Consider the following 17,398-nt stretch of genomic DNA (forward strand, 5'->3'; position numbering starts at 1 on the left):
CACCAAAAACATAATGAACTTGTTTCCTAGACGCTTAAGTTTCGAATCATTTATTTTATATTTCTTTCAAGGTAAGGTAAGCTCTTATATAGCTATGCGAAATAATGAAGACATATAATTATATGTCTCTATCCTCTATCCAAAAGCAGGCCACACATCTGAAATTTTATTGTGATTTGTTTTTGCTTTTTCATACCGAAACAACATGAAAGTGGAACTTCCACCTTCTAGGATAGGCAGGTTTTGGATGATGCACACAACACAGGCGGTTGGGTAAAATGAGGGATCCTTTGTCGATGGTGTTTTGTACATTTCGAAGGAGCGAGTCCTCGATGCGACGGTCAAGCTCAAAATCAAACGCATCTATTGAGAAATGTTAAAGTGTTAAAATATTGGAAAATTAGTGGGTAGGAAGTAGAATTAAGTGTAGATAAAATGAACAGGAAGCTATGTTTTAGACGAAACACTATTTAGGCATATTTCAACAACACTGCAATATTGCTTATGAATTAAAATAAAGTACCTGGGCTAATATGTGTGTTTGAAGAATGTATGAAACTTTACAACAATCTGAAATATCTAACGATTCTATGAAACATGGTATGATGTTATTTTCAATCAATCACCACACATATACCCAAAAACAAATCTGTCCATTATTGAATAAAATCATGGCATAAACAATTCTGTAAGCTTTTTATACAGATATTGTATTAAAATAATACAAATTTGTATAATTTCAATACAACAATTGTATTGAAATTGTGTATGCCAAATTATTATACAACTTCTGTAAAGTTCTTATGCACAAATGTATCAAAATCTGCCATTCGCTGGTTGGGTGTAGAAGTACGCAATGTACACTCGTTTTGTCATTATTTGATAGAGCACCACTTGTTGCAAGAACGCTACCTTAGAGAACTACAGGGTGCTTGCTGCGAGTGGTGCCCACTTCTGGCTCCGCCAGTGAGTATGATCTTTCTAATGTTAATCTTCATTCTTTGATTATTACTTACTAAAGTTTCCGAAAAGTGTTTACTTCAACTATAAAAATTTTGTCATCGGATAATATTAAAGTCTATGGATAATGTTCGTAGCATCAAATAGAGTAGACCGAAAAAATATTAAATGCAAATCAACCGCTGTGTTTCTTAATAATCTTTTACATTAAAAAAAACGAGTATGCTTTTTATGGCCCGGTGTATTCATCGAAATCTTAATCTTCTTTGGAAGCGAAACATAACCAGTGGAGAACTTTACGAAAGTTTTCTACTTACCGGGGCAGGAATCGAACCTACACTCTACAGCACATGCCTCTAGACCAGGGCTGCCCAACGTACGGCCCGCGGGCCGGATGCGGCCCTCTGCTCCATTTTTTGTGGCCCGCGGCCTGTAAGTAAAATAACCTTAAAATCGGCCCGCCAGCTTTTCTATCTGGATCGAGAAGTTTTTTTTTATTATTCATTATTATATATGTAATTTTTGAAACAATATCAATAATTTGAATTTGAAATGAAACAATATTTTACTAATTTTACTAAAGATTGAAGTAGAACATCGCGTTTTCCATCAAGATTGGTCAGAGTATAGTTTTATTCACGTTGAAAAAAGGAAGGCCGGTTTGCTCAATTTGTTCGGAATGTTTTTCTATATTGAAGAAATAAAACCAGGATCCTAGCATTTGGTGAAATGTGGTATTTGAAAGCGCCCAAATAGGAAAGCAAAATTAAAAGAACTTCAAAGGTTTCAGTTTAAATTTCCGTTTGTTGATTCAAATTATTGTTGCAATGGATTATTGAAGCAACAAACTCTCTTTACTCAAGGTAAAATGAAGTCAGAAAATGTAGTTCGGGCCAGTTTTGCTGTTAGTAAGATTTTGCAAAACGGATGACACCTTTCCAGGACGGAGAACTTGTTAAGGAATGCATTTCGGTAGTTGTTCACATCGTGTCCTAAAGAAACAACCTCCTTCAGTAGCATTAGTTTGCGCAGAACACGGTGAAAAGTAAAGGTTCTCGCATAAAATTTGAAAGCTACGTTACGTGAAATAGCCGCCTTTTTCATATTCTACTCTCTTGCAAACGATTAAAATACTGACGTGAAAAACGTGGCAGCTTTGATTGAAAACCTTTGGGCTGTTAAGACCTGTGTAAAGGATCTTTTTTTCTCTTTCGAAAACTTAAGGGATCCCAAGCAGCACAAGTCAATATGGTTGCAGTAGTAGTGACTGATAGTGACAATAGTGACTGAATCTGTTCATGTAAGCTACTGTAATATATGTGTAACATGTGTGCTGCTCGGAACCTTACGATTGATGGAGCACAAGCAATGACAGGAAAGAACAATGGCCTTGTGATAATTCTAAGCAAGGAAATACAATGACATAGTCAATGGCAAAAGAATCGATATGCGAAAACGATCAATATTCCTCAAGTATTGACGCTCGTCATTAAGACAATTAACTTTATTAATGTTGGGAACTCAACACCCCCAATTATAATTGATGTTGAAGGAAATTAAAGCATAATACGGAGACTTGATGTATTTTTGCGAATTTCATTGACTTGGTACCATTCTTGAGAGATTTTATACTTTTCGAAAAGAAAATGGCACATTTTCTATAAGATAAAAGAAAACCACTGCTCGAGCTGAATGATTCTGAATAGATGAGTGACTTGACTTTTCTAACAGATATTGCCAAATATCTTTATGACTTGAAGATAAAGCACCTTGTCACAGTGGGTTGCTGAATTCTGGTACATTTATCTCATCCTGTTGAAAACAGTTCATGCTAATCTGTTCGATATGCTGGTAAAGTAACGAAATTTCCATTTTTTAACATCCGGTAAATGGTGTAAATAATTCAATTTAATGTTTCCAATGAATCTCTAATGCAACGACGAAAACAAAATAAACAAAAAATATTGTTTGAACGTAGATAAATCGCGTTTAGTTTTTCTGAAAAATATTTAGAAAGTTATGTACAAAATATTTTCTGGCCCCCCAGCATCTGTGGATTTCAAAAATTGGCCCGTGGCTTGAAAAGGTTGGGCAGGCCTGCTCTAGACGATTGAAGTCGCTAGCCGCACAGCCACGAAGCTCACTAAACTTTATTGTTTCGAATCATTACAAGCCATGAAAACATGTTTATCGAACTTGTATGCAAATGCCAAAAGCTATGACCACTTTTTTGACGCGAGCACTTTAAAACTTGGATTCCGTGAGGAGTGACCTTAAAAAGAACTTGTTATGGGGTATAGCCCCCCGAATTAATTCTTTATCATGAGAGCTTGCGAAAAAAGCCCGTAACAACCTTGCAATAAGCTTGCTTTTTGCAAATACAAGCTTTTCATTGATAGTACTAAAGTTCGTTTTATTTCGAGAAAGAATTATTATGGGTGACCTTATTGAAATAAAAAGGCTGAAAAATTCTGAAAACTACACAACATGGAAATATTTTAACCTATGCTCTTCTGTTCAATAGCCCTTAATTTTACATACAACTTTTTATTGCACGCAATATTTAAAACAAGCTCCATATCAATGGCAACCTGTAATTTTAAAATGTGATGGAAAAAAGAGATGACTCGAATGGAGCCTTTTTGTTACATCATTTATGCTGTAACATTTTTATACTGTGTAGGTATTCCGACCATCCAATTTTCAATTTTCCAGAGGTAGACATTTCTTTTATAAATCCAAAAATTAGATTTTTTGTAAATGAATAAAATTTTCAGCCATTTTACATTAATATTGACACGGTTAAATAGCTCGAGTTTTTTTAGAAACATGAAAGAATTTATTGAAATTTAAGTAGGCACACGCACGCATGAAATCTGGTTCGCAAGGGGTTCTGAACTCCCCAAATCGTCATCGTTGACGATCATATGATTTCCTGGTAGTGAATCCCTAGGAATGTTTGATCTCATCCATGTCGAATTAGTTTTTCTCTCCTATTTTTCTAGGATACTACATTGACTAAAATCACTATGGTTTTTATTTAAAGAGCTACTAGCATGTACGAATTATACAATCATGTTAATTGGAAATGCTATATCTGACAATTTTACAAATTATGTGAGTACTTTTTGCAGATTTTCATTATTTAGAATTGATTACCGTGGACCCCTGGTAATATAACTAAAACAGCAAAGAGAGCAGCCAGAAACGGTTTTCCTGATGCTCATTGAGTAACAAGAAATTCAAATTATAAAATTAACCTCGCTAATTTGAAAGAGCTTCCGTTTAATTTATCGGGGGTCCACGGATATGTAGAATGTGCATCGACTCCTCAACACCAGAACTGTTACTCAAATCGGCGTTTTTTCCTATTTGTTCTACCCACGACTTGGAACGTGAATGCGCCTCTGGATAAAATCATTTAATTTGATATAAATATTTTTGAAGGAGTTTGACGAATGGTTGGCCGAGATTGCCTCAGCTCAGTCATGTATAAACTGTGTGAAGAATTGAACAACTAAGCTACGACTTTTCTTCATACTGCTAAATTCGCCTTCAATAAACTTTGAAGCATACATCTCAAAAGACAGGGAGAAAGATTAAAAAGGAAGTACAAGGTCAAGTACCCATTCGGGCGGATTTTGGGATGTCATCTGGACCATTTGGCCGACACGGATCGACCAGTCTGCGATGGCCAGGCAACCGTGCGGAATTCGCCGCGATGAATTATGCAAATGGGACTTTCTTTCAAAATAATATAATTGAAGAGCATGAATGATGCTGAAACGGCTCACAGTTGTTTTGATGTGGTTTCTCAATGAGCCTCTGATCCATCGTCATCTCGTCGCTTCAATGCGTGCCTACGGTCGGTGTCTGGCGGGCCGAGCTTACTTGGGCGGAGACGGACGCCCAGCCGGTCTTGGCTGGGACAATGAATGGCAGAAGCAGTCAAATGCTGCTTTAAATTAAGGAAAGCCGGATTAATTGGTGTGTTGGACATCACTTTAAATTGAGGATATTTCTGATTAAAAGATTTAAGCCACACAATAGCTGTGTCGTGCGACAGTGCGCGTCTTGTTTGTTGTCGTCGTCTTTCAGTTTTGTTTGCCATTCTTTACCATGAATTGAAGAGAGAGGCTAATTCACATAACGGTTATTATGCCTTGCATATCCAACTTTAGAGTACTAATAAAACGCCTTTGGATTTCTTAGGATCTTACCAGAAGGGATCCACCTAGCAGTAATGACGGCTTTCTCGTGCATTATAAAAATATCGTATTTTGGTCATAGCTTTAGCGCCCATAGACTGATCTGGCCATTTTCAATTCAATACCATGGGACCATCGAATACCTCATTTACAAGTGAGCGGGGTTTGCAGAAATCGCTCTCAATAGATAACGAACAACGATAAAAGAGAGAGAAAAACCTCTTCGAATCATAACAAACCACGAAAACAAAATTATCGCACTTGTATACAACTTGGAAAAATACTGATTCGGATAGGCGGCCCCCACCGATGGGGTTTGACAAAACGCGTCGTTCTCGCTCAATTCATATTGGGGACCAAATTTTTACGCACAGCTGTGTAAAACAAGTTGAAATGCATCATCAGAACCGGTGCCCCCCGCAGTTGGGGCTTATTAAAAGAAATTTATCATGAGTTGTAGCCCCCCGAATCAGTTCATTATCGTAAAAGCTACCGAAAATCGTCTTTCACGGTATGCTACCTATACACATACATACATACACACATAGGCAGACATCATCTCAATGCAGCAAGCTGAGTCGATTGACGAGTAGTATACAGAACTATGGATCTCGGGCCTTCTAAAAAGTTTATTTTGGGAGTGAGAAGTTACACAGTTAAAAATTCTGAAAATTACACGCCATGGAAATAATTGAACATTTTACATCTAACTTTTTCTTGCATGCAATATTGAATACAAGCTCCAAATTAACGACAGCCTGTAATTAAAAAAAAAAAATGATGGAAAAATGAGTCAAATCGAACGGAGCCTTTTTGTGAACAAGAATGGTAAAAATTGTAAAGAAAATAAATAGTGTACCGGAATCCGAGGGAACATGAATCATTTTTTAATTATTTTGTAAATATTTCCCCCGTAAGTGAAATCATAGCTTTTTTCATATTTTTAAAGTACTGCTACATGTAGAACGTATAAGGCTGTAGGGCGCGAAATCCTGCCCTACACGTAAACAAAATATTGCAGCCGAAACTACCATTCCGAGGGTTATTTTAAGAATATGCACCGACGATTTCAGCAGATAACAAACCCGTTTGATTTTACCATGCGCGCAGTAAAAATCAACTGCGGCTCATGCGGAATGTTGTCACATAAACTGAAACAGTGGTGAATTTTTCGGAAACCATGGTAAAATTTACTGAAATTTCATGGTAGTTTTGAAATCAGAGCGTAGTCTACAAAATAGTAGTTTTTACAGTTTTTACTGTACTAAAAACCAAAACTTTAATCACATGTAAACAATTTACCCAAAGCTGAGTTTAATTTATCCAAAGTTGATCAACTTAAAATTGAGAATATTTAAGAAGAAGTTTTAATTTTAAGATTTCGGTGGGAAAATTCATCTGGTTTTGGAAACACTCGGACCGCCGGATACTGGAACACTTCTGGATTGTTTGAGGGCATTGCAAGAATGTTAGTTTTAGTCGCTTGTATTTTTCAGACGAGTGGATTATCGGCCCATTTCTTCCTGAGTTGTTTGATATATTGATATCACGGATCGTCGACGAACACCTGAGATTTGCTCGTTTCCATAAAATCCGTGAAGCCAGTTCTAAGCAAAATGCTCAGTGATGAACTCTTTAGATATTAAGAAAAATCACAGAGAAAAGACGTTCATCTTGAAGTATGTCGTTATGCCCCCATTGCGCGGTGCTAGTGTGCTAAGAAATATTGGTGAAAATTTGCCGTATTTTACTTTTTAGCGCTAGTGTTCATACCGAATTGTCACTAGATGGCAGCATCACCATGTTTACGAAGTGTAAGCCAACGCCAACGCTTGGTGAGATTGAGTTTGTATGTCGGGCAGTCTGCGTTGGCGGCGCTGAGGAGCTTTACACACGTTTTCAACAAAACTTTGTATGAGCCTCCTTGTCTGTTCTCTGTGGTGCAAGTGAGAATGGTCTAAAACACATGATGGGGAGGGGAGGGGCCGGAATAGCCCAACGAAATCGTTTGCACAACATTTCGGAGCGAACCTTTTCAGCATAATTTGATATTACCTATTCAGTATTATGTTTTATAAACGAAAATTTTGCTCTCACTGCTTTTCTATCCACCCAAGGACTTTTTTTTTCAAATTTCAATGGGAAAATATGAAAAGAGCCAATATTCCATTCATGTTGAAAACACAAGATACCAAAAAATGATATTTTTGACATGCCCTCAAACAATCCAGAATATCTTCGGTATCCGGCGGTTTAAACTTGAATTTTGCTATTCGGTTGAACAGTTTCCCAAAACTAGAATAATTTCCCCAACGAACCCTGGCTGAACCGAGGAAATCGGTTGATATTACACAGAGCTATGCTCATTTGTATTTTTAAAATACTTTGCCTGTCCCGATCATTCTGTTCACCACGCACTAGAAAGGCATCATCACCGCTAGGTGGATTAATTAGGGTTTTTTAATTACGTCGATTTTCAACCTTATTGGATTTTGACTTGAACGTGGGCTTCTTCCACCACTTAATTTTTTTCAGGGTTACCTGATGGAAAGACACATGCTTCCCAATCTAATTAGAAATTGACTTGAACTTGGGACTTCTTTCATCAGTCAGCAGTAATATTTGTTTAGGGTTGCCTGATGGGAGAAAACATGCTTTCCATTCTAATTGGAATTTAACTTGAACTTGGGCTTCTTTCATCAGGCAAGTGCAATATTGCCTTGCGGTATTGCCTGATGGCATGAAACAAGATATCCAACAAAATCCAATTCAGCCCGTTGTCAAATCAAGAGCACCTGAACCCGAATGGCCGAATGGATGAGCTCATTATTCGACGTTTGAGCGAAGCCTTAAATAAAATTAGAAGAATAACTCATCATTCCCAAGAAACATTTTATGTTTTATAACGCTCTTGAAGACCATAATTTACTCATCAAGTATTATAAAACCAAAATGTTACTAGGCTACCCTAGTATGGAGTTAATTAGGTGCGTTAAAATTTTAGCACTCACGTCATTGTTTACGTTTGAGGTGAAGTATATTTTTATTGTCCATCCATTATATTTGAATCATATGCATATATCCATTTTATGCAATTCCGAGAAAACAACAAAATATTGTTTTTGAGCAAATCGGCACCGAATCTTTCATTTTCTTCGACAGAGATCAATCATGGGCACTTCCAGTTCGGAAACGGTAAGCAGTGATCCATACTTACTCTGTGAAATACATGTACATAACTAATTTCTGAAACAAACGAATACATTTCATGCATTTTCAAGCATGTTTTTGTGTTTTTTGTAAGAATTTTTTTTACGAGAATTAAGAACATATAAATATCTCATTATGGCCAACAATTTCACATATGCAATATCTTAAACATGGTGTGCAGTATCTCAAAGCTGGACTTTCGTGTTTTATGTAAATGTTTGTTGCCCGAAAAGTACTTGAGTTTGTGTATTTGAATGATATTTATTCTAACAAGAATCATTTGTGTGTTGCCATAAGAAAAGAAACATCGGTTGCCAAAAAGAGTGTTGCCCGATGTGTATTCAAGTTCGGATTCAGTAGGGTTGCCTGATGGGATGCGTTCAAGTTCACTTCTTGGCAAAGCTGCGTGATTGAAAAGCTACCTGTTTTTCGTTAGTGTTGCCTGATGGGAGGAACCACCATTACAAGGCTTACCAGCCTTCTTTCGAATCAGCCTGCTAATAAGATTGATCGACCTCCTATGATATACAAATGGTTTCGAAACTGCTCAATTGATTACTACTAATGTGTTAAAAAAATACATAGGGGAATGTATCAAAAAAGATATTATTTCATATTGCATTGATGTTGCATTATTTTCAATGTAGGGCCTAATTTTTTTTTTTATAAATTCAAAATGATTTTTCATTTTTTAAATACTAAGGTATTTTTTATTATTATAAGTTCATCATCTGATTTGTTTTGACGAAACAGTTGTTGCACATTTTGTATTCTGATATTGATTTATACAAAACCGAAGGTAAGCCGAAGTACATTATTCTGATTTTTAAGTAAGAATTGGATTCATCATATTTGGGAAAATCACACAACATGTAGGTACTTGGTCTGATCTTCTCTTATTTTAAAATATTTACTTCCCCTATTGGAAAACATCGAATGGTGTTGCCACATTTCGAACCCACCCCAACAAGTCATCGTTAAAAAGTCATTTTCTGGGGTTGCCACATCAACGTCGATTATCTCCTCCAGGTACGCCGTCATCCGGGGCACGCTGCTGAACTTGACAGTTTCTTGCCCAATGTCAACCCTAATTATTGCCAGATGCGAACTCAGTTTGGTGTTGCCCGAAGCAAATGGACAAGGTAAAAACGTTACCGTTTCCACGGAACAGGTCCTACCCTGACCGCGGCGCGGGTAGAAACCCACCCAGCTACCGCGCACGGGTAGTTCGCTCTTTCTAATACAAAGATCCCGGTTCGTTACGTGCGATATTTGTGGGCGGAGTGGAAAGGGTGGATACTAAATGGATTATGAATACAAGCAAACAAGAATGGATTACCGGTGTTTAGGCAAGAAACAAGATAATTTCATTAATTGTTCCCAATGTTAAGGTTTCTTTCGCTTTTTTACGTGTGCTGGAAGTCATGTTTATCGTAGGCATAATTCTGTTGGGGAAATTCTTAGTTGGGGGCGTTATCGCAAAGCTAACTTTTGAAAGAGTTGATTGTTTCGTTTAACTCGAGTCATAATTATTAACCGTTAAAATATATTCTTGTACTATTCATGATGGAGTTTCTCTTATAGTTTGTGGATAAACCAAATTTTTCCAGTATGTTTGGCATTATTTGAATTTACTTCTATTTAATATCTCAAAATGCAACAAATTAGATTCACCAACGATTTATTTATCCATTTACTCTATTTTGTAGCGTAACTTTTTTTTTAGAATAACAAAATGGGAAATCCAGACGTGATTGAATAATATAAAATTTTTGTTGTCATGCTCGAATAAATATGTTTTCTGTGGTCATTGTTTTAATTTGTCCTAGCCTATGATTAGGAATACGAATACTTGATGCTGAACTCTGTGTGTACAAGATTTTATTAAAGATAATTAAGTAGAGGAACTGTTCCCATCATCATCTTTCAATCTGTCTTAATTTCATCAAATTGCTAAAAAAAGAAATACAGAACAAATTTCTTCGATTTGTTCGCTTACATGCGTGTTCACTGCTGGAAAAAATAAAAAAAATCGTATTTTCTTTGTTTTTGATGGGATGGAAATGGGAGCTATGATATGCGGAATCGAAACAGTTATCCTACACATAACAACAATTTTCAACGCAAGAATTGCAATAATTCCGTTTGATAACATTTGATTGTTGATTTGAACAGAATTAATATTTGATTGAAAGCTGAACTGAAGCGCAGTAATTTTGACAAAAGTATAACAGATGCTGATACAAACTAACAAATCGATTTTTGCATATTTTTGTTCTGTCAGTGGAGTTATTTTAATTCGCATTGCTATTGAGCTATTTAAATTACAATTTTATATTATATTAAATCAAAGTAGTTCTATTGAGAATTTGTGTGTGGAATGAACATATTTAGTCTTGACGTTACACCTTGGTGTTTGAAAGCCAAAAATAAATCGCAGAGAGCCAATTATTCTGTAGCATGAATTATTATTTCCAATTTGAAGTAGTAAGGAGCCATACACAAATATCTAACGCTCAATATGAGTAAAAAATGATAAAGTCTAAAAAAAACTCACATGAGGGAGATACGGTTGAAAAACTCAGAGGAATATCTAAAAATCTAATAAAAATCTCTCCGGAAATCTCTTTGGATTCAACTTCGACTCGTCTTTCAATAGAATTAATGCTACACTGCAACTGCAAGCATAACTGTCCCATCTTTGCTTGATTTCCTATGTATATGGGATAGTTGGGATGCTTTTATCTCCAAATTTATAAAATCGTAGCACATACAATTCTGAAAAGTTTTATTACAAAAAATTAATACAAATTAAAAGATTTCAATACAACGAGTGTATTAAAATCTGCCAATTAAAATCATGCCACAAATCGAACCACAACCGCGCGCAAATCAAAATCGTAAACGAGTTAAATTGTGCATGATGCCTCGATGATTGAGATTTGAATATGATTCTAACAACACTGGTAATATGTTTAGTATATTTCCATTCAAATATCTGTACGTAATAAGCCAATAATCCAACACTTAATATAGGAAAAATAACGCTTTTTGACATGATCAGGCTGTATTATTATTTGAAAACTTTCTATAATATTTAGTAGAGATGTGTTGCAAAAACAGGGAAGGACGGCATTTCAATGAATGTAGTGGTATACCATCAAAAGGATTGATATTAAAACCATTCAACTTTTAAGATAAGCAAAATCCCCTATGTTATCACTTTTTCAATGTGATAGGACATTTATTCGATTATAGTAAACATATTTGCTGATTTAATTCAATAATATTAAAATATCGATTTGAAGTGAAACCAACTTTTAATCAACCAACGAACATTTTTGTGTTTGGTTTCAAACGTAAAGTTCCAATAGTTAGAAGTGTAGCCAGACGTGATATGAAATCCGTATTAATAAAAGGAAAATATTTTTTTGTAAGGTTTATTCCGTTCCTTCATCTCATAGCTTCCCTGTTCGTCTTATGAAAAACAAAGGAATGGAACGAAAATAGGAATGTATCTATATTTTGTGTATACGTTTTGTAAACATTAATATCCATCTTGCCTTATTATCATGTCTTATTATGTTAGCTCGTGATGCGGGATGATTTTGTTGCAGTGAAATAGCTCCTAATGTTAACAAATTAAAGTAAAAAAAAAAATATCGTCAATGACTGTAGAAATTTATTGAGCAAAGATCCACCATTCCCCAATTCACCCGACACTTTCAAATCTTTTCTGAATGCAATCAGATCTTTTGTTTTCCGTTTTTCATTTCCTTCCCAACATTCCCCCACATCCCACGCAACATTAATTTCGAAGCAAAACCCTTCGAACTCTTCCTAGCTGCTGAAAGCTGTTGAGCATAATTAACGTGAATGGTAGCTGTCAAAATAAAACGCGTCATTTTTCACCATCCGGCTTTAGTTTTTTGCTTGGGCAATATACGAACAACCGTCATCTGATTCTGGTTCGATTCGTGCATAAAATCCCCTTTTCCACAACATTAGTCAGGACACAGGAAGGATCCCACGAACGTTTAACGCTTGGCTAAACTGCGATTTGATTGTTTTATTATGTTTGCCAAGCCAAAACAAATCGAGGGACGAGTGGCGTTCGCTACGAAACCCCGACCATGAGCTGGCTCAACGGATAGGAAATGCTGCGCTTCTTCTTTCGGAGGGGAGCCAATTTCCCACGACCCCCTTCCACATCGGTTCATGTTCCGTTGCCAAAAGTTGGTGACGGTGGTGATAGGAAGAAGAGATAATGAAGTTTCCAACCACCAGTTGCACGTTGATACAGTGAGCTCCCGTATAATGTGGTTGTTATGAAATAATGTTGGCTTAGATGAAAGGTAATCTATGGATCCGCAATTGTGAATAGATATTTGAATAAGTATCCGAGAAGTATCAATACATACTTCCTTGTCAAACGTTAGGGGTCTCAAAGTTCAATATACATAGGTCCAATAGTCCAGTTTTTTTAAACGATTTTTTCTGACAGTTTTATAATCACGAAGGTTCCCATTCTCATACGTCTGCTGTCCACATCTTTACAAAGTATTCAAAACGTTGGAATGTAATTGAGCGGATAATCCAAAATTTTCAATTTGAGGGGAGCAACAACTATCGAACCCGAGGCCAATTATTCTGAACAAGTCTAGTGGAAATAAAGAGTGACTCACCCTAGCAGCGCAGCGGGGAGAAGCAGGACAGGATGATATTCCATCGTTGGGAGATTTTCTTTTCTGTTGAGTGAGGTCCATAAATCAGGCTTGTTTTTCAGATTCAGGTTTTGTTGTATTTTTTATGATTTTTTCGACTTTTCGGGAAAATATAATTTTCATATAAGTATTCTAATGGATGCTTAACAGCTAATAAAAATTGCTAATACTTTTCGTTTACAAGGAATTTACAAATTTATATTTACAGCGTTTCGTGTTTGGATCGATTTTCCAATTGTAGCAAAGAGCAATTCATTAAACAATTGGCGAATTGAAACAGAGACAGTCACAGTTACTTAACAGGTGCATTTTTCATGGAAAAAAACTCAATGCTCGTTATGAGACCAACTTAAGTCACTATATTATAGCACGTTCCAAGCTTTCTATGCTTCAGTTGAATGGCTCCAAAGGAGCCTCAGCCGAGTGTCGGAAAGTTGAATCTCCTACAATCTCTTCTTTAGATATCACTGGTGTGGCGTTTGCCATCTTTGCGTCTGCAGCAGAACTCTAAGTAGACTCTTGAATTTAGCTAATAAATAAATATTTGCACTAGATGGTTTCTGCTTGGTCGACAGGAATCGACACGGCAAGTTGGGGAGATTCTCAGCTGTGCCTTGGGATTGGCTTGAAAATGGTTGGTCCCGTCGGCGATCCTTGCGGTTGGTGGGATAAGCTGGATCCTGATGGAGGCTGGTTGGGCAGGGTAGGTGAGTGCTGCTGGTGGTTTTCCGTAGGACTAAGCTGCTGCATGTGAGCGGCCTGAGCTTGCGCTTGGGCGGCATGATGCTGGAGAAGTTGCTGATACTGCAGTCTTTGGTATAGTTCGGCCTGCGCTTGCTGATGCTGCGCAATACCTTGATGTGTAAGTTGAGGAGCAACACCGGCGGCTAACAGTCGATCCATTCCGAATCCCGGTGCACCGACGGGGAGTGATAGCGGTAGTGGCAGGGTGGGCTTCGGTGCTATGCTTGGAGCGTAAGGGGCATACCTTGAGTACATTTGTGCTAGCAGTGCAGTTTGCGCTTGGGCGGGTGATGGATACATAAACTGATTGAACTGAGGGTAACCCAGAGTTGGGAACATTGGTCCAACGAGTGACCGCTTGAAGGCAGCTAGACGGCTTCGAGAAGCGGCGGTTGAGCGACGACGGAGTTTTCCAGTGGATCCACCGATAAATACATCTTCTGCTGAAGCATCCAACATCCAGTAGTTACCCTTGCCGGGGTCGTCGTAGTGGCGAGGCACTTTCACAAAGCACTTATTCAAACTAAGATTGTGTCGAATTGAGTTTTGCCAACCTTGTTTGTTATCCCGGTAGAATGGAAAATTTCGCGTAATATACTCGTAGATTCCATTCAATGTGAGACGCCTATCGGCACTATCCCGAATAGCCATCATAATTAGCGCATTATAACTGTACGGGGGTTTTTCCTTGCCCTTGTTTTCACCATCCTTGGGGCTTGATGCACCATCTTCATTTTCATCTGATTTTTCCTTATTGCTACAATCCATTGGAGGTGGCGTTCCCGTTACATCCAAGTCTGATTCCGTATCGGTTAGATCATGATCCTGCTCCTCTGATCCGATTGGCGAATGGCACGAATGAGGCGACGGCGACGGAGTGTGTGTCGGTGAAGTCGTCATCGCGGTTTCCGGCAGAATTGAATTAATCGAAAAGCTCGATTTCAGAGGCGCACGGGCCATACTAAACATCGTTTGTCCATTCATAGCTGTTGGATCAATGTTTACCATAGTTCACTGCACTAAATCTTCTCTTTTAAAACTGTAGATTGTCTTTTGCCAAAGCTTAATTGTTTGTTCCACTCATTGAATTACGGTTTTAATCTTCGTAGTAAAATGTCTCTTTTGCTTTCACCTGCACACCGGTTTAAACTCGAAACCGTTCGACCGAAACCGATCACTAATTAATAATCACCAAAAACCAGTTTTCTTAATCATCCGTTCAAACAGGCTTACTCGCTTAACAAATTCCGCTTCGTCGTAAAGCACAGAAACGATGTGGTTAGAATGGCTTCAAGTTCGTGACTGATTATGCACTTCCCCTCCCGCTTGCTTTTATACGGCTGCTCGAAGCCCAGCACAAAGTCAACGACGTAAACCCACAAAGCCAATCACCGCAAAATGCAACCCCTGCCGCCAACCAATCAGAGCTCATTCTACCGAGTCTTCCATTCACACGGTGCACATCGCTCTCTGCTGTGTGTATGCGTTGCCTGCTCTTTTGTGCTCACTCCCTACACCTTTCGGTCGGCGTACGGCGTCGACAGGGTCACCACGGCTGATGCATTGAGAAAATCTCTCGCGCAATCTCCTTCGTTTGCTCACCGATCAACGGAGGGACGTTGGACTTGCGCGCACACACCGAACCAACGATGGTGGAATCAAACCACGCCTTCGAATCGATTCGCTTTCCGCTTTGCTTCGCTGCTGTTGGCCAAATAAGCGTCGCTCAGTTTGTAAACGTCGGGGGTTAAGATGTACAATTTGTTTACACGTTTTGATTCAAACAAGAAATTTCAACATAAATAAATAGAGTTCTTGCGACTTGGAATGGTTTTGCGTGTTTATTCGTAGTGGTGCTACATCATTTCGATTCTGCTGCTGTTACTGTTATTGTTACAGTAGCGGAAGAATGGCGAATCAAGCTGAACTGGTAGTGGTATTGGTAAATTTCGCTCACCCTGGCTGTCGTCGAGAATAATTCTGTCAGGCTGTTCTGGTTTTCCAGCTCGGTTGTATAGTTCTGGCCTGCACAGAAAGAAATAATGAAAAGTATACAGCGCGTAAAACTTGAGATGCGGAAATTTACAACATTCTACGCGGGAATGGTCCGCTTCCTGACAAGTTTGCTTACAACTTGCAAACAATATTGACGATTTACGTCTAATATTGTATACATTCAGGCTATATCACGCGTGGAATTACGCTAATAATGGCGTTCCATTTATGTGCATGATCTTCAGCGTAAATTTCAGTGGATTTTTCTATCTGTGTGAAGGCAATTTTCGGCTCGGTACCGGTGAAGGAATCGAGAGGAAATAAATATTTTGTAAATAAATTTTGATTGAATTACACACACCGGGTGCAGGACAGCGCGCAGCGAAAATCCTAGAATGCAGTGCAAGCGTGCCCCTGCTAAATGATCGCGAACGGGATTTTCGAGAGGATGAGTTGTTGTTTTTTATTCCATAATTTCGTGTGTGCATCGGAGAATGATTTTACGGAACGTTTATTTAACTTATTAAAACGACGTGCAGTTTTTGCGCCCTGGGTGCTGCTGCTGGGTCCGCCCAAACATAGACCGGGCGACAGCTGCAATCTGTACCGGGAATTATGACTGCTGGATGTCATTATATTCGGTGATTAATAGTGTTATAATAAATGGTTTTGAGGTTATGCTAAATTCGCTTTTGTGCTGTTGGTTAGGGGTTGTTCGAACGTGCGAAGTTATTTTGTAGCACGTATGAATTGGGTGACCGTGAATTTGAAATCAGCAATCAGATTTTTGTTCCGAAAATGTTTAATATGCGATTGTTGTACTAAAGCATTTTAATTTATTATTTATGTATAGTGTACTGTAACGGAAAACAGTAAGGAATAATGCATGTTTTGATTAACTAGCAAGCAGTATACATATTAGAATAATTTTCTTACCCGAAACATATGCTTTTCGTTACTATTGAAGCCAATATTGGCGAAACCAAACAAAATTTTGATTTATAGAAGTAATATTTTTTATTTAATCTATATTATTAATATCATGTTGGTGTTATTGTGTAAATTGCTAGAACGATTTTTTTTAAATGGTATGTATGTGGGAGCAATTTTTAGGCAAAACTAGATTTTGAACAGGTCTCGTATACATCTAAAAAATCGTTGGAGAAATTAAGGTACGACTAAAAATCTTTGTTTCGCAACTCATAAATAACTATTAAAAATATGCCGATTTACACGCTTTGCTAAAAATACTATCGAAATAGTCGCTACATTGAAAACGATAAAATTATTTAACGTCTTTGCTAAAAAAGCAAATTCATGCGATGTTTTTTTTTTCATTCACGAGAGCGGGCTTCCGCACAGGTAGAATGACCTATAAAGCTGATACTAATGGCAGATGATCACTCGCGACAACCCTCGGCTACCTCGATAGTTGATCATACCCTTGAAATCATGTTGGCCGCCGATCCTAATTCAATCCAATAGGATTAACGCTCACTTTCGATTTATTTTACAAAATGCATTTTCATGAAATAATGAAACCTGCAACTAATGGAA

At 37.7% G+C, this 17,398-nt stretch overlaps 1 protein-coding gene across 1 annotated transcript; it reads right to left on the minus strand.

The window, feature by feature from the left end:
* Positions 1-13,153: 13,153 nt before the first annotated feature.
* On the minus strand, positions 13,154-15,171 carry LOC134217346 (fork head domain transcription factor slp2-like). Its single transcript, XM_062696086.1, has one exon. It carries the CDS (start codon positions 14,852-14,854, stop codon positions 13,706-13,708), a length of 1,149 nt encoding a protein of 382 aa, XP_062552070.1. The 5' UTR covers positions 14,855-15,171; the 3' UTR covers positions 13,154-13,705.
* Positions 15,172-17,398: the final 2,227 nt, after the last annotated feature.

This window comes from Armigeres subalbatus, chromosome 2, assembly GCF_024139115.2.
Source record: "Armigeres subalbatus isolate Guangzhou_Male chromosome 2, GZ_Asu_2, whole genome shotgun sequence".
Taxonomy (NCBI): domain Eukaryota; kingdom Metazoa; phylum Arthropoda; class Insecta; order Diptera; family Culicidae; genus Armigeres; species Armigeres subalbatus.